The sequence below is a fragment of the Leishmania mexicana genome, chromosome 20 (assembly GCF_000234665.1).
Source record: "Leishmania mexicana MHOM/GT/2001/U1103 complete genome, chromosome 20".
NCBI lineage: Eukaryota > Euglenozoa > Kinetoplastea > Trypanosomatida > Trypanosomatidae > Leishmania > Leishmania mexicana.
The window spans coordinates 1516419-1533865 of NC_018324.1; the positions used below are offsets into that span (position 1 = coordinate 1516419).

Genomic DNA, 17447 nt, shown 5'->3' on the forward strand with positions numbered 1-17447 from the left:
GCAGCATCTGGACGCGTTTCTTCTGCCTCAACCTCACCTCCGCCGCCGGCAAGCCCTGGGGCTATCACCACGCACGAGGAATACTCCAGCGGTGCATCTGCGCCGCGCAGCGTCCGTAGCCGACATTGCTCACCCTCTGCGCTCCCTTTGCCACACACATATTCGGGCGTGGAAGCGCAGGGCAGTAACGCGAACGTCGTTGCCGGCAGCAGCACCAACAACCGCGGCTCGGGACGCAGTCTGCGAAACGACACAACCACCTCCACCGCCGTAGATCGGCAGCGGCCGAACATGGCGGCGGTTTTGCTGCCCACGCAGCAGCTGCTGGAGAATGGCTACTACTTGGCGTCCGACTCGAGCGCGAACTCGAGCTTCTCCGACACTCCGCATTCGGCGCGGCGCATCTCTCGGGGTAGCAGCTTTTCTCTGCGCACCACAGCGCAGAGGCTGGATCTGAACAGTAGCGGTGCTGTTGGTGGGGGCCGATCAGCCACGGTGGCTACTGACGTCTCTCCAAGCGGCATCGACTGCCTTCCTAATAGCCGGGATCCCAACAGTTACAGCGGAGGAAACCACATTGAAGACGATAGCGACATTATATTCGAGGAGGAAAATGATTTCGACAACTTCGACGGGGAGGATGAGGAACAGGCTGTGCTCACGTACATGGACTCTTGGGTAGATGAGAACCTTCCGGGCCAGCCATCCTCATCGAATCGGGCACCACTGCCGCCATCGGCGCGCCGGGGGTCGTCGTCCGTGGCGGGGGCTGGTGACGGGACAAGCAGCGGCCCCGGTGCCTTCAGCATGAGCGTCGAAGTCGGCGATACCAACTACGACATCGGCGAGGATCCGCCAAGCTACACGCCTGTCAGCTCGCCGCCACAGGTGCATCGTCGCGGCGCACTGTCGCGGCGCACACCTGCCCGCTCAGTGTGCAGTTCGGCGGCAGCTGATTGGCATCCCCCGACAACGGTGCGCCGGCCAACCAGCGGTAGCAAAGCGAGCGGGGCGCCGCTGTTCCAGGCGGCTGTCGTGCCAGCCAAAATAACTGCTGTCACTGCAGGGCCACGCATGCTGTCGCGGCAGCACTCGACTGCGAATGCAGCTACCTCTTCCCGGCCCACACCGCTCACCGCTGCGGCTGTTCACATGCCGCTGACAGCCGCGTCTTCTCCACATTTCGCGTCGCTCTCACCGCACCTGCAGCTGTCGTCCACGAACGAGGAGGAGCTCCGCGAACGGGAGTGCAAGCAGCTTAGTCTCTACGAGGCGTTCTTTTTCAATCCAACTCGCAGTATGTGGCTCGTCGACGACCACGTCCTGGCCAAGGTTCTCGAGTACGTGCGGATAATGGGATACGAGCACCCCGCCTTGAAACGTGACCGCCTCAAAGGCCAGCCCTCTCTGTGGAGCAGCAGCAGTGCCATTCCCTCCCCTATCGTGTCAACTAAGCCGAAGAAGAAGGCTGCCGGCGTGAGGAACGCGAACTCGCGAGTGCCGCAAAACATACACACGTCGTCGTCGTCTGCCGCCGCCGAGGCCGTGGCGGAGGCTCTCGCACAGCCGGACAGCGCCGACGTTTCGCCCACTCTGCTGACTGCGGCTGGCGACTCTGCCGAGTCCGCAGCGTTTGCAACCAAGCAGTTCTGCTTGAAGGCCGGCAAGCCCCGTTGTGCTCGGCAGTACGTGAACAGGTCCACGGCGGTTGCTGCGTCACATTTGTTTCTTACCTTCAGTGAGGCCATGCGGTGGATTGCGGAGCAGGAGTACGTTATCGGCACGGTGCTGTTGTGCTGCGCACGCTTTGTCGGAGACCCGAACGCCGACGGGGCGGCGGTTCTTGGCGACGGCGTGACGGACACTGCGCCATGGCATCCACGCCGTGCAATGCTGCAACGCAGAAAGCCGTGCATCCCTCTGCGGTTCCACCCCATCCACTTCGCGGCCTCTCTTGTGTGCTCGCGGTTCCCACAGTGGGGTGGCATGTCCGCCTTCACCCGTGCCTGGGAGACGCAGATCCGCCTGGTCCTGGGAAGCGCGTCGCCGTCGCACCAGCGCCTCTTCAAGCTCCCCGACGACGCCCTCTTGCTCAGTTCCGACTGTGAGGCGGGAAACCTGCACCGGGTGGAGCGCGCAGGGGAGCCGTACTCCTTTCTGGTTTGGCTGGAGCCGGATTTCGGGAGCGACAAGCGAATTTGGTTCCGTTTCTCTGTAGCAGGGGCGAAGGAGGGGCGCAGGCTGCGGTTTCGGCTCATGAACGCGGCACCACACGTGAAGCTGTACCGGCAGAACGGCATGATGCCCGTGTGGCGTGATGGGCTTAGCCAGCCGAACTGGGGGCCCGTGGACTCGTGCTCCTTTCGGACTACAAACCGGGACTTGGACGGCGAGGTGAGTTTCTCCATAAACCCGCGAAACTCCACCGAAACGATCCAGATCGCCTTCTGTGCCCCGTACACGTACGCCGACTTGCTCTGCCACGTGTGCCACTGGCACGCCCTTGTCAAGACCAGCGGGTGTGACATGCGCTTCGAGGAGCGGGTGCTGTGTCGGAGTCCGGATGGGCGAAAGCTTCATTTGCTCATCGTGACCAGCCGCGTCGGCGGCGCACCGGCGTCGGCAGCGACCGAGGACAAGAGCACTGCGAACGCAGGGATTTCGGGCGGGCGAGGGCACACTGGCGTGGGTGCCGATGGCGTGGCGGCGGCAGGTGCGGGCTCCTCCAGTGGCTGGATGTCCCCTGGCGTCGCGAGCCCCACGACGACGATCCCACCTGGGAAAGGCAAGGGCGGTGCCGCAAAAGAGGCGGTTCGTGGCCCGTACGCCAACTTCGCCTCTGGCAAAAAAGTCGTGCTTGTCAGTGGACGGGTACACCCTGGCGAGGTGACGGCGTCGCACGGTGTCCACGGACTCATATCCTTCCTGCTCTCCAGCGACGTTCGTGCGATCCAGCTGCGCGAGTATTTCATATTCTTCATTGTACCAATGCTCAACCCCGACGGCGTCAGCCGCGGTCACTCCCGCATGGACCAGTTTGGCAACAACCTCAACCGCTGCTACAATGACCCGGATGCGGAGACTCAGCCAACCGTGCTCGCGCTGCGACGCGTGTTCGAGCACCTGCAGCACACATATCGGGAGCGCTTTATCATGTACCTCGACTTCCACTCCCACGCCTCGCAATCCAGCGGCTTCATGTTTGGCAACAACCTGCCCGTGTCTGTGCAGCACTGGAACCTCTTTTTTCCGCGCCTGGTGGAGCTGCACGCCCGTCATGTCTTCGCCTTTGCGCTCTGCCGCTTTGGCCGCGTGCACATGACAAGCAAGAATGGGGCCTCGCGGGTGCTGTTTGGCAGCAGTCTCATCCACAGCTACACGGTCGAGCTGCCGCACTTCACGGACCGCCGCCTCTACGCGGATGATCACAAGGCCATGAACAACGGCGGCAACGTACTCTTCGAGGTTACAAGCCCGCCGCGACACCAGACGTCAGGGCAGGCTGGCAGCGTCAACGTGAAAGAGGACGGTGCACAGGGTGCCGAGAACGGTTCTGAAGAGAAGTGGCGCGGCTTCAACCGGACTCATGCGCGCGCCGTGCATTCGGTAGCCGGGGCTCGTGGCCTGGACAGGCGGCCGAACATGTTGCTCGCCGGCCGCGCACAGGCATGCCGGTCGAACTGTGAGAGCTCGTCGGCTCAAGCCAGGGATGACTCCTCGCCCAGGAAGTCCTCCGGTACCGCTGCGGAAAGCCAGGGACACACAAACTCGACCGGCGTGGGTAAGCACAGGAGCGGTGAGTCCTCTGCAACTCAGGCCGGCGGTACGAGGGCGGCGTCGTTTCTACGGCCCATCTCCACCCCCTCCATCCTTTGCCAGAGCGCGGAGGTGGGACAGGCGTGCCTGTTGGCGCTGCGCGACTACTGCTCCATCGGTGCCCGTCCGTCGCCAGAGCTGACGATGTTCGGCGGCATGGACGGCTTGCTGCGTGATTCGAAGCGCCAAGTCAAGCTGGACTCATCGAGGAAGTGCAAGAAGCCCCAGTCAATCGCCACCTATTCTGGGATAAACCCCATCTACAGGCAATACTAGCCTACCTCGCTGCTGAACACTTCAGCAGTAGCTGGTACGGTGCTTACACGGAGTGGAGATCAGTGGTGGTGGCGTTGCCGTTCCAAGAGGACTCGACCCGAGTCTCAGAATGAGTGCATCGGACTCAATGGCGTACACCGGAAGACGCCTGCAGGCAGCGCGTGCCTTTCAATGTGTGTGTGTGTGTCTTACCCGGCCACCTCTCTTTTGGTTGGCTATTCGCGTTTCCCAGTGTTGTAGGTCGTCTCTCACTACCTGGATAGTGTCCCTGAGATGCCTACCTCTCATTGTGTGCCTGCGTAAGAGCAAAGGAAGTCACGACGATGGCGAGACCTGGTGTAAGTGCTCTGTGCACAGATGTTCATGTGTCACTTGTCATGAGTCACAGTTCTTGTCTCCGTCGCGAGAACCGCAGACGCCGCAGCACTGGTGCCAGCGGTCGACGCGTACGCAGTGGAGCCCCAGTCATGCTTTCGACAGTTGTGTGTGAGGTCGTGTGTTGCGCCTGCATGCTGCGGTTCGCTACTGTTACCTTTCGCGCTCCTGCTGCTTGCGGACACACCGAAGGACGTGCTACCGACAACGCTGCACACACACACACACACACACACACGGATCGTTCGCTTCCTGCCTGTGCATGCCAGAGACGCACTTTCACCTGCACAACTCTTTCTCCTTGTTCCTTTGCTGTCTGTTGACTTCGTTCTCTCTCTGCCACTGTCCGGCGCCATCCCCTTCCTCGCCAACGCGCAGGGAAAGTCGCTCAGCCACGCACGCGTCCACGCACAAACGCGTGCATCTTGTTTTCCGATCGCACAAGGACGCGTACGCGAGTGTGCCGCAACACCCTACGAGACGTGTGACGATAAAGCTCACTCTTATTCAACGCCGCCAGAAACAGTCGGCGCGGACACAGCAGCATCTCCATCTCTATCTGCGCGTCTGTGTGTGTGCGTGCATCGTCCCACAGCTATTTATTTATCCTCGCCATAGATCATCAGCAGGCCGTGCTTTTTTTTCTCTTGTTATTTGTGCTTTGCCCGTGACGCTTGCCGGTACACCAAGAGAACGACCTAAGAAGAGGAAAGCAACGAACGTGTGTTCTTGGTTCGTTGACCGTCATCTCGTGGCATAGACACCCATGAGCACATCCCCCGACCCGTCATTGGCGCAGATGTGCGAGGCGGCCCAGCAGCAGGACGAGGCCCAGCGTCTCATGCCGGAAGAGGAGAACCACGCACCGCAGGCAGAAGAAGGCGCATCGGAGCAGAGCAGCCAAGAAGAAGAGGCGAGCAGCACCAGCAGCGACGAGGATGAAGAGGCTGAAGAAGCGGAAGACGGCGTGGAGGACGACGAAGACGCAACCTTCCAATTTGCCACGGATGAGGAAGCGGAGGCGCAGCGCCAGGTCGGCCTCGCCGCGTACAACGAAGGCCGCTACGAGGATGCGCTCGATGTGCAGTACCGCGTGGTGCGTCACTTCTCCAACAAGTATGGCTCCACTTCCGCCAAGTGCGGCAAGTACTTTCTCGACTACGGTCTCTCGCAGCTGCGTCTGCTACAAGGACAGACCACCGTGGACGACATCCTGCAGCCCCGTGACGAGGACGCGCTCATGACGTGCTACGTGAACCTGGAGGTGGCACGTGTGTGCTTCCAAAAGTTGGAGGACGAGGTCGGCGAAGAGGACGTCGAAGTGGAGTTGGCGCTTGCCGAGGTGCACAATGCGCTCGCGCAGCTCTCCGTGGAGAAGGAGGATTACGATGCGGCGCTGCGCGAGTACGAGGCGGAGCTGTTGCAGTACCGCTGCCTGCAAGACGCCGCCCCGGAGGAGGAGAAGCTCACCGTCGTCCCTGCCGGGCGTGTGATCGGCGTCCTGTACGGCATCGCCGACTGCTTCTTGAAGGAGAGCGACTTTGAAGGGGCCGAGGAGCGGCTGCGGGCCACGCTGGATGAGATAAAGCTGTACCCGGGCGGCACCATCGCCGCTAGCCTTGTTGCCGAGCTGGAGGACTTGCTGGCCGACGCGGTTGAAATGAAGGGCGGCAAGTTCCAGGAAATCCAGAACGCCATCAAGCAGCAGTTTGCTGCCGAGGCAGAGCAGATACCTACCCCGCAAGAGTTCTTCTCAGTTGACAAGGACGGCAAGCACCCCTTCCTCTCCGCCGTCCCGGGTGGTGCCGGGGACGAGGTGGCAGAGAACTCATACCTGTCCATGCCCATGTCCGCGAATGGGCAGGCCCTTGCCACGAATGAGCACAGCAATAGTCTCTCCGTCTCTCTTTTCCCGCCGCAAGGCAGCCGCAGCGGCACCCCGACTGGCCCGTTGCAGCACGCTACGGTGCGCAAGAAGCAGAAGCGCACTGGCGACGATTCCCTCTCAAACGCGCAGCCGGAGAACAAGAGGGTGCGTGCAGAATCGGCGTCTGCATAGGACTGCGTCGAGAGTGGCAGTAAAGGGTGCGTGGGTGGCGAGGAAGGGCGTGGGAAAGGCGAGGGAGATGAGTGGTTGTTGTGATGGTAATGCGTCCACCTGATGCGTTGATCAGGGGAGGGATACCTTTGTTGTGTGTTTTGTTTCAGCAACTCGCCTCCTTTTGTTTTTTGGCAAGTTTCTCCTTTCACATTTGATCACCATAGAGCAACATGAAAGGCCGAGCTCCCCTGTCCAGCTCTCGCCGTCTCTGTGACTCTCCCTCTCTCTTCGTGGATTCCATAGACGCGGTTGGTGTACGCCCTGTGCGTGTCTCTTCCGACTTTGTCTCTCTCTCTCTGTCTCTGTCTGGTTTTGCCTTTCTTATCGCTCGTTCGCATATGTTTTGAATGTGTTTTGGTGGTTGAACGATGGCAGATGCTGTCCATCGGCTCATGAAGGGATAAGGGGAAGGGGAAAATATGCCAGTCGTGACGGCACCGTGCACGCCGCAAAAAAACGGCATGCTGCGTCTACGGTGGTCTTGTGAGACTCTGCGCTTCCGCTGTTCAGTGTGTTTGGGTTTCTGGGGTCCTCCGTGCCACACTCCTGCCTATTTTCTGTTCTCTCGACTCTGTCAGTCTGCATGTCTGTTCAGTGCCATCTATGAACTGTAGTTTCTCCCTCGTTCCACGCCAACTGGCAAGAGTTGGCCGTCACCCTCTTCAAAAAGAGGCGGCCTCTTTGGCGCTGCACAGCCCCGTGTGCGGAGGGGGACGATGTGCCACTGCACTAGCCGCTATCTGCCGTGGCCCCGAACACGGTTCTTCCTGGACCTTCTCGAAACGCATCTTCGGTACTCTCAGAGAAAAGGAAACAGCCCTCGGGAGACGGGTGTGTCATGCGGCGTTTATCGTATACGGGACGCTGTCTTGCTCCCGGCCGCGTCTGCCACCTTTCCTAGGTAGCGCCTTCACTCCCCTCACATCGCTGGTTTTCTTCTCGATGCTTGTTCTCCGTTGCTCCTACGGGGTTGCATGCACAACTCAACAACGCACACACACACACACTTATGTATTCACCCCCACCCACTCCTCCCTGCAGCCACCACGGGGGTGCTCACGGACACCTGCCTGCAGATCTGTTGGTGGGCACGTGTATCAGTTTCCTGCTTTGCGCAGGCGCTTTTCATTCCCCCCCCCTTTCCGGTGCGTTGCTCTTTTTCATGAGCAGCGATGCCGCTGCGACCTCGGAGGCGGAGGGAGACATGCTGCGATCTACTGGGCGTCGGCTCGTGTACGGCTTCCTGCACGACAGTCACTGCCATCTACGCAGGATGTCGCCGGGTGCTCGAGCGGCGTCCGTGTCAAACCCTATTGCTGGTGTCGATTGTGCATGCATAAAATGCGACGACGCGCGGAGCAGCGTGACAGGTTTGGTGGTTTGCGGCACTCACCCTTCCATCGACTGGGACGCTGTTGCACAGGTGTCCACGATGCATGCGGCGACCTTGATAGGGTTTGGTGTACACCCCTGGTTTGTGCCAAACAGAGTTGGCGATGAGAGCCCGGCTTCTTCGATTTTCCAGGAATACTCGTCAGGTGAGGCTTGCTGCTACCGCAGCCGCAGCAGCGCTGAAGCAAACGAAAATCTCGCCGCGTCGGGCGCAGCCGCCCAATCGCTCTCCGCTATTCTCCGTCTCCTGGAGGCGCGCCTGCAGCAGCACCCCTTAGCGATTGTTGCAGAGATCGGCCTGGACAAGGTGCGTGGGCCACCCGAGTCTGTCCAAGTGGAAGCCTTTGCCGCCCAACTGCGTCTCGCGGCGGCTTACCGTCGCCCAGTGTCCGTTCACTGCGTTCGCCATTACGGGCGTTTGCTGCAGGTGCTGCGAGACTTGCCGGCAGAGCACACTCCACCCGCCATCATCCTTCACGCTTTCACCGGCTCGCTGGAGGTGGCGAAGTCGCTGCTGTCGCTCAAGAGCAAAAGGCGAACGCCAGCAGCAGACGGCTCAGTCACCCCTGCTCAAGATGCGGCGGCGACGGCGGACAGCGGCACAGGAGCGCAAAGGAAGACAAAGCGGGCCGGCACCACCTCCGACACGGTGCGAATCAAAGACCTCATCTTCTTCGGGGTCGGCGTATCAACCAGCTTCACTGTAAAGAACTTTTCGACGCAGACGCTGCCGTTTCTGGTCGATGCGCGGCGTGTGCTGCTCGAGACGGACGAGCATTACAGTGGCATTGAGGCCCCGACCGCCGCTTCTGCGGGTGAGTTCCCTGCAGAGGTGGAGACACAGTCGAGTGTTCGCGGCGGGTGTCGCGCTTGCTTGTGGGTCGACCCTCAGGAGCATGTGGCAAAACTAACGGGCGTGATGGAGCGCATTCACGCAAGCATGTTGCAGAACAGCGATTTTGTCCAGAAGGCAGAGGCCTCGAGCATGTCGGTAGAGGCGGTTCTTCAGGACACGTTGGTGCACGCCTACACGGCGGCATTCCGCTCGGTGTCAGAGAAGACGGGCACGTCCTGACAACGGCCTGTAAGCGAGCAGTCAAAAGAAAGACAGCGTAAAACTCTACGAATATCCCTGGCTCTCCGCAAACGCTCACTTCCCAACGAAAAGAAACACGACCCGCTCACCCATGCCAGCGTGGCCGGCACGCGTGGGCACCCACTTGAAACTGAGGTGCTGAACGGTACCGATTCTGTGATGGCGCTCGATGGTCGGCGATGCGGTGCGCTGGTCCATCCTACAGACAAGACGGAGGTTCTAGCCTTGCCTGGTATTCTTCCCCATCAAGCTTCCGTCAGCGGGTACACTCCCGACCCTTCTCTTCTCACATCCTCTTCTCTTCTGCCCTGGCACCCCCTCACCACTTTTCGTCTTCACGCGATCAGTCATAGACGGAGTTGCCGCAGTGTGCCCTTTTGTATTTTCTCGTCGCTGCGGTCACCAAGCTTGTGCAACGAGTCAGACGGGGCTAGGCAGCACCGCAGAAGGTGAAGAGCATCTCTTCCCACTCGCGCCCCGTAGCACTCGTACACAGCATTACGTTCATAAAGCTTGCGCTCTTGGGGAGCTCTTTTCACTGGTGTGTCTCCCTCGTTGTCCTGAAAGGGTTGCTACATAATTTGCTTACCCCGCACGCACCCACACCCACTCACCCACCCACCCACACGCACCCATTACGCCTGTACACGTGCATCATCACAGTAGCACGCACGCACACCCGCTTCTCCAGTGGCTTTCCTTTTTCGTTTTTGTGTCGGCTTGCCTCCCTCGAGTAAGCGATGTTTTTTTGGGGCAGCTACAACTTTCAGGAGCCGCAGTTGTCGGAGAACCCCGACCGGCCGCCCCTGCGCTACCCCGGGTATCTACCACCCTCCCTCGCCGTGCTGCGCCGCAGCGCACCTGCGAACCAAAACGCGACGGCCGCCTCTTCCTCTCTCCAGTCAGATGCCGCATCGGTGCAGGAAGCGCTTCGGAGCATCACAGCACTGCGCATGCAAGTCCACCATATCGCGTGCGGCGCGAAACACCTTGTCGCGGCCGTGAGCCTTGTGCCAGCCGTAGAAGCGGCACCCGCAGGCCACAGTGAGGCTGTGATTGCACTTTATGGTATGGGAAACAACGAGTACGGTCAGCTTGGTCATCATGTGGCGAACTACGCAACCACGCTGACGCATCTGCGCCTCGAGGACTTGATGGAGGGCACCGTCGTCAGCGTCGCCTGTGGGGCTCGGCACACAATCGTCTGCACCTCGACTGGCTGCGTGTACGTTACCGGTGACAACTCGTTCCACCAGCTGGGACTGCCTGGGCAAATGGTGAAGCCGCTGCCGCGGGGCGGCACGTATGCGCCAAGCTTCACCCAGCTCAAAAGCCTTGCGCATGTGAAGGCGGTGTACGCCAGCGGCAACGCATCCTTCGCACTCGACCGGCGCGGCCAGGTGTACTCGTGGGGTGAGTCCAAGTACGGCCACCTCGGGCACAACGACAACGGAGAGCGGCTCGACACGCAAACTCTCAAGACCGTCTCGATAGACGTTGCCACGCCGCAGCTGGTGCGCTGGTTCGAACGCCACCGCATCTCGATTGTCGAGGTGGCTGTAGGGAGGTCGCACATGGTCTGTCGTAGTGAGGAGGATGTCTACACGTGCGGCGAGCCCTTTTTCGGGAAGCTTGGGCAAGGCGACATCGACCCACGTCTCGAGCCAACGCGCGTGAAGTTCCCGCCGCGTAAGCAAGTGGAGCGGTTACTGAACATCGCGGCCGGTGATGACCACACTCTTGTTCTCAAGGAAAACCCGCTTATCGGTACCGTCGTGTACTTCTTCGGCAAGCTCAACAACGGAGATGGGCAGCTGCAGCCTACTATTGTGCAGTTGCCAACAACTGCAGTGCGGTCGGTGATGGCCGGCCGCGGCACCTTCTGCGCCGCCATCACACAGGAGGGCCAGCTCTACGTCTGGGGGAAGCACGCTTACACGAAGGTGTACAACGGCACAAGCGCGGCGGCGTCACGCACGCAGCCCAGCAAAGTGCATCTGCTTGAGTCGTACTCGATTGGCGGGGCGGTGTCAGGGGGCACGTTTATGGTCGCCTACGCCGCTGCAGGGACTTTTGTGCGGCCTGTGTCCGACCCCGCCGCAGCGGGTAGCGGAAAGGTCGAGGTGAAGGAGGAAAGCGGCACAGTGAGTGCGGAGGCCGTTGCGGCGACAACGGCGGCGCGCAGCTGGGACGTCGTCGTCCCGCACGACGCTCGTGTCGGTCGCAATGGCCTCGGCGATCCCGAGGAAGATTACGAGGAGGGTCTCCGCGCTCTTCTGCGACAGTACCTAGGCCCCGCCTTGGGGAATGCCTACGTGGCGCAGCTTCCGGCAGCACCCCCGCGCACTGCTGCCCCAGTGTATCAGTTCGACCACATCGCTGTCAAGGACTTAAGTCGTGGGCAGAAGGTGCGGCTGTGGATGACGAACATCTACGCTCTTGGCACAATCGTCGACGAGCTTGCTGATCAGCCGCCAGGTGCGTCTTCCAGCCAGGCGTGCGAGGCATCCACCTCCAGCGACGCCGCCGCCACGGTCGCCCCCAGCGCACCCTTTCAGCATAATAAGGGAAGCCAGGCGGGTGCTCCGACGCAGTCAGGCGCGGCGGCCGAGGAGGATGACGATAACCACTCCCCGTCATCGCTCAAGGGGAAGCGAGTGAAGGTGGAGTGGCAGCGCGACGACTGGGACGACGAGGTGGTCACGCTCTACTCCGAGGACGAAACGCTCAACGAGGAGAACGTGAACCGTTGGCAGCCGTTCTGGTTTGAGCAGAATCCCGACGGCGAGTACGTGGTTCCCAAGAGTAAGTGATGTGGCGATGGTGTCCATGTACGTACGTACGTGTGCGTAAGAGCGAAAGCAACGAAGACCTGCACGTGTAGTGATGAGCAGGGAGTTGGATGAGGCACGCATCTCCGCTCTTCACACCGTTTGCGCTGCCACTCTTTATTTTGGTAGCGGAAGGGTCTGTGGAATGAAGCGGGAAAATCGTTGTCCCTCATAGAGGTGCAGCCGTGCGTGTGCGCAGGCAGCGGTGCTGGTGCGCAAGTCACGTGTCGGGCCATGGCGGTTGGTGGTGAGGTGGGTTGGCCTTTACTGTTTTCTTATGTCCTTTGCCAGATGCACCCAATAATGCAAGATCTCTACGCTCGACCAAAATGCATTCAGTGGCATGATCACCATACAGCGAAAGAGCGAATGCAGTGGTACAGGAAGGATGGCGCGGACGGTATTTAGTTCCCTTCGGAGGCAGTTTCGCCTTCACCACTGCGGTAATCGGTGAGCGTGTCACGCAGCGCCGCATGTTCGCACTTTGGTGCACTTGATCACCCAAGTGGTGACGTCGAGCGTCGTTGGGAAGACTGAATCACGCCCCTGCTTTCCTTTTCCTCCACCCCCATCTATCCGTCGCGCACGACTTTTCTCTCGCCCTCTCCAGTGCGCTGTCTGGGCAAGGGAGCGTGTGATGATGTGCCTGACGTGCGCATGCCACTGCATTGCCCCGATCTCCTTCTCTTCTTTTTTGAGCTCATGTGCATCCACACAGGCGACCACACACCCACGCACACGTACCCTTTTTCTGTTAAGGGGGTCTCTTTTCCTCGCGGTTCTGAAGATCGGTGCCATTCCGGCCGGAGGGGGTGAGGGAGGGAGGGGGGCGCCTTTTCTAGGCTAACTGTGCTTGCGGATATTGATGGTGCGTAGCCTGCAACTGTGATGCTGGCACCTTGTTTACAAGCATCTAGAGCGTGCTGCCCTCTCTGTTGGATGGCTTCTAGTGACGTGCGTTCTGGGGTTTTTGGCGCCCCTCCTTTCCTCCCCCCACTTTTCCGTTTCCAGGACTTTGGTCTCCCATCTCGTGTATGTGAGCGCACGTGCGCAGGGTTGCTCATCTGTCTTTTAGAACCTCTTTGGCTGCCTCTCCGCCATGCGCTTTTCCTTGCCTCCCTCTCTCCTTCATCACACTGCTCTTCTTCTGCCCTCTGTGTCTCTGTGCATCCCCCGCCCTTGAAGTGGTGTGTGCCAGGAGGGGGGTAGAAAGAGGTCCGATCTGTGGTGCAGAAAGTGAGGGGGCGAAGGGGGGCGGCGGCGGCGGAGTCGCATATGGAACCTTGCCAATTCTCGAAGAGGTGTAACGTGGCAGAAAGAAAAGAGCCCAAGAGAAGGAGAGGAAGAGGAGGACTCGGTGCGCATTCGGACGTGTATGCACGTCGGGGATTGACGAGAAGAGTTGAGAAAAGCCCGCTGAACGCATGGCCCGATGCAACGGCAGAATGGCTCATCCTAGGCGACCAGGATGTAGCGATGGTGCAACAGGGGTAGGTGCGCGGTAGCTGTGTAGGCGCGTATGTTCTGACTTGCTCGTGGCAGATTGGGCACGTTGCAGTGAGCATGCGCGCCGGCAGCGGCTCCATTATGGGCGTTGGTGCTGCTGATGTGAAGAGAGTGAAAGCAAACATACTACACAAAGCAGTTCACTTGCGGAGCAGGCGTGACGGTAGGTGTGGTGGGTGCCCATATCTGCACTCTTTCTCTCTCCCTCTTCTCGCGCTACCTCTGTCTTACTGTGGGAGTCACACTCCTGCAATTGGGCTTCTGGGTGTGGAGACGGCGGGCGGCAGGGCGTGATGCCCCGAAAAAAAAGGACTGTGTTGTGCGGCCACATCTTCTTTGCTCTTCTTCTCGTGCGCCTCTACACGCCACGGATTCTCTTGATGATCTGCTCTCTCCCTCTCTCTACATCTGTCCAAACTGTCGCGCAACATTCTTGATGGGTGTCCTCACTCCCGCGCACACCCATGAACACGCACGCACACGCACATTCATGTGACCTGTTCGAACTGCTCAGTGCGTATTCGTGTTGCAGCGCATGTCTTTTACCTTCTGCCGGTTTTTTTGCAGTGTTGGGATCGGCTTTGCCGCGTCGCCGCTCCTTCGGGGAGCCGCCGTGGCTCTATGCGAGACCGTGAAGCCCGCGGCGCCGCCTGGCATGGGTAGCGCTGCTCACATATCCGCCAATAGCCTTGTGAACCACCTCTTCGACGAAGATCCGCTGCCGACGAAGGAGGAGCTGCAGTACATCAAGACGTGGGGCGTGCCATGGGTGGAGGATTGGGATCGTCCAGGGAATCGCGGAATCAGAGCGGATCGCAGTGCGTCCCATCAGCGGCAGATCGTCATGATCCGCCACGGTCAGTACGGCAACGAAGGCATAAATGACGACAAAATTCATCGCCTCACTCCGCTAGGCGAGCGACAGGCCCGCGAGACCGGTGTTTACCTGCGCAGGCTCTTTGAGGAGAGCGATAAGCGGAAGAAGCTTAACGCAATTTACCGTCAGGCTCGGCGAGCCCACAAGCAGGCAAAGAGTGACGGTGCCTCTGAGGAGCAGTTGACTCAGTTGGAGAGGAAGATGGATGAGGCGCGCCTGGCGCTGTGTGGCGCTGGTGGCATCTTCGTCGATGCAATGCCGATGGCAGTGCATGTCTCGGACATGACCCGTGCAAAGCAGACCGCCGACTTAATTCTAGAAGCGTTCCCAGAAGATGTGCGGCTACGTAAGGACGTGGATCCGCAGTTGCGGGAGCGCATTCCATGCGCCGTCCAGCCAGCGCGCTCCTTTACCCCCTCCGCGGAGGACATGCACATCGCCGAGACCGTCTTTGAGCGGTACTTTCACCGGCCCCTCGAGTCTGGAACCTCTGTCGAGATCATCGTCGGCCACGCCAATATGATTCGCTATCTCACCATGCGGGCACTGCAGCTGCCTCCCGAGGCGTGGCTGCGCACCTCCCTGCCCCATTGCAGCGTCACAACCATTACGATCCGCGGCACCGGTCATGTGAGCTTGGTCGGTATGGGCTCATACGGTCACCTTCCTCCGGACATGGTGACGGTCTCGAACGTCAAGTAGTGCGTCTCTCTATGCTTGAGTGCGCTTGTTAGTGCGCGCAAATCTGCGAGAGCGCATACATCCTTATCGCTCGTGTTCCATTCGGCCCACACGCATCCTCATTTTTCCTCTTCCCTCAACCACCATCATAGTCACCTCTTCAGTGTTTTTTTTTTTGTGTACAGCGTCTGGGGTGCGGCGGAGCGGCAGCGCGGTCAAGCTGCCAGGTGTGTGCGTTCCTGCGTGATCTTTCCACCACCCCTACCAACGCTCATCACCCACCGTCACTCAGCCGATTCACCACCCGCTTCCTTCTGTAGGTAAGGGGCGAGTGAGGCCAAGAACAACAAGGTAACTCTGACACGGCGCTTCTCTCCCAACCGACATCAAAGTGCGTGTGTGGGGCAGGGGAGGAACAAAAACAACAGCACACAGCATTGCAGCCCCGATCCAGTATTTCCTCCAGGCGTATTCTAGCGTTGCCGTCTATGTGCCTCCTCGACTGACGTCTCACAACGCACTCTCCACATCCACCCTCCTCCCCCCCCAACCCACCCCCACTGTAACCTTCTCTCCTGCCAACCATCCCCCTCTCTTTCGCCTCCTCCTGCTTCTCTGTCAGTCAAACAGTACCTCCCCATCACTTGGTTCTGCTGCTAACATCCCAAAAATCTGCAACTGAAAGCACAGCCATCGGACACAGGGAGGCTGCGCTCGGTGCCTTCCTGTGATGAAGTCAGGCCGGCGAGAATGTTGAGGGACCAGCACAAGGCGCGCCCATCCCTCCTTGTCGCTCTCCGCGTGTGCCGCAGCTGTGACGGCGACAGTGGGAGGGGGGGGTAAGCAGGCGCGGTGGTGGGGGCGGCAGCTCGCCGTCTTTTCGCGGCGTTTGTGTGTGACGCGTAGCCGCAAACAAAGGAACACGGAGGGACTCCAAACACCATTCATTCCCTTGCGTGATGGAACTGTGGCGAGACGGTGCGTGCGGCGCTGGGCCAGCGCGCTGCCCGCGTGTGTCTGTGCTGTTTTTGTGCGGTGAGCGAAGGGGTTTGGGATTGGTAGGAGGAGGAGGGGGTGTCTTCTTGCTTCCCCTGCCTTGCTCATCTACCCTCTTCCCCCCGCCCCCACCCCCAAGCAGGATTGTGCTGCTGTCCGCTGTGTGGCGTGGTGCGGTTTCTGTCCCGGCTCTCACGAACAATCCCGCCCGGAGTTTACCATACTTGATCTCTTGCGCGGACCTACGGGTGCCCAGATGTGTGGTGTGTGGTAGGCGGCGCGTACGTGTGCGCGCTGCAGCTGCGCCAAAGGGGTCTTTGTCAAATTCCTTGCAGCGGCTGGTGCGAAATGGTGGGAGGGAGAACTTTCTCTCCCCTGCCCTCTCATCCATGTTGGTGCCGTGCGAGGACCGTATGACTCCAAGAGCTGTTTGCCGTTGTGCGTGTGCGCGTGGGTGAGCGAGAGACGACGACGACAACTCAACCTCATTTTCAATACACAGCTGGTGAGAGCCTTTCTTTCGATGACGATGCACGAGTTAATCCATTCTCTGAGTCTCAGTGTGCGTGTGTATGTGCGCCGCTGCACTGCCGAACTGCGGCGTGGCGGTTGATGGACATGCGGGGGGCTGCTGTGTGGAGGAGCATGAGCAGTGTGCAGCCGCAAACAAAGGAACACGGGGGGAGGGCTCCAAACACCATACATTCCCTTGCGTGATGGAACTGTGGCGAGACGGTATGTGGTGCAAGGCCTTCAATGCTGGACCGCACTGCTTGCCGTTTGCGCGGGAAGGGGAGATGTTGCGGCGTCGTGTGTGTGGGCATCTGGCACCTGGGGGTGCTGGATCGCAATGCCACCGCGCGGGGGGAGCTGCCTAGTGGCATCGCTCATCCTTGCAGCACGCACGCCTGTGCCCTCACCTTGCTGCCAAGGCGTGAGACATAGCCAAGACGGTTGAGAACAAAGCACAGCCATCGGACACAGGGAGGCTGCGCTCGGTGCCTTCCTGTGATGAAGTCAGGCCGGCGAGAATGTCGAGGGACCAGCACAAGGCGCGCCCATCCCTCCTTGTCGCTCTCCGCGTGTGCCGCAGCTGTGACGGCGACAGTGGGAGGGGGGGGGTAAGCAGGCGCGGTGGTGGGGGCGGCAGCTCGCCGTCTTTTCGCGGCGTTTGTGTGTGACGCGTAGCCGCAAACAAAGGAACACGGAGGGACTCCAAACACCATTCATTCCCTTGCGTGATGGAACTGTGGCGAGACGGTGCGTGCGGCGCTGGGCCAGCGCGCTGCCCGCGTGTGTCTGTGCTGTTTTTGTGCGGTGAGCGAAGGGGTTTGGGATTGGTAGGAGGAGGAGGGGGTGTCTTCTTGCTTCCCCTGCCTTGCTCATCTACCCTCTTCCCCCCGCCCCCACCCCCAAGCAGGATTGTGCTGCTGTCCGCTGTGTGGCGTGGTGCGGTTTCTGTCCCGGCTCTCACGAACAATCCCGCCCGGAGTTACCATA

At 60.1% G+C, this 17447-nt stretch overlaps 5 protein-coding genes across 5 annotated transcripts; all 5 read left to right on the top strand.

Annotated features, from left to right (window-relative positions):
* Window positions 1–291: 291 nt before the first annotated feature.
* On the top strand, window positions 292–4092 carry LMXM_36_4030 (metallo-peptidase, Clan MC, Family M14; the record flags this gene model as incomplete). The annotated part of the gene is made up of 1 exon (XM_003874711.1): window positions 292–4092. The coding sequence occupies one exon, from the start codon at window positions 292–294 to the stop codon at window positions 4090–4092; it is 3801 nt and encodes a 1266-aa protein (XP_003874760.1).
* Window positions 4093–5233: 1141 nt separating this feature from the next.
* Window positions 5234–6526, top strand: LMXM_36_4040 (conserved hypothetical protein; the record flags this gene model as incomplete). The annotated part of the gene is made up of 1 exon (XM_003874712.1): window positions 5234–6526. The coding sequence occupies one exon, from the start codon at window positions 5234–5236 to the stop codon at window positions 6524–6526; it is 1293 nt and encodes a 430-aa protein (XP_003874761.1).
* A 1204-nt stretch (window positions 6527–7730) lies between these two features.
* Window positions 7731–9035, top strand: LMXM_36_4050 (conserved hypothetical protein; the record flags this gene model as incomplete). Its single annotated transcript, XM_003874713.1, has 1 exon — window positions 7731–9035. One exon carries the CDS (start codon window positions 7731–7733, stop codon window positions 9033–9035), a length of 1305 nt encoding a protein of 434 aa, XP_003874762.1.
* A 761-nt stretch (window positions 9036–9796) lies between these two features.
* On the top strand, window positions 9797–11869 carry LMXM_36_4060 (conserved hypothetical protein; the record flags this gene model as incomplete). Its single annotated transcript, XM_003874714.1, has 1 exon — window positions 9797–11869. The coding sequence occupies one exon, from the start codon at window positions 9797–9799 to the stop codon at window positions 11867–11869; it is 2073 nt and encodes a 690-aa protein (XP_003874763.1).
* A 2059-nt stretch (window positions 11870–13928) lies between these two features.
* Window positions 13929–14972, top strand: LMXM_36_4070 (phosphoglycerate mutase-like protein; the record flags this gene model as incomplete). Its single annotated transcript, XM_003874715.1, has 1 exon — window positions 13929–14972. The coding sequence occupies one exon, from the start codon at window positions 13929–13931 to the stop codon at window positions 14970–14972; it is 1044 nt and encodes a 347-aa protein (XP_003874764.1).
* Window positions 14973–17447: the final 2475 nt, after the last annotated feature.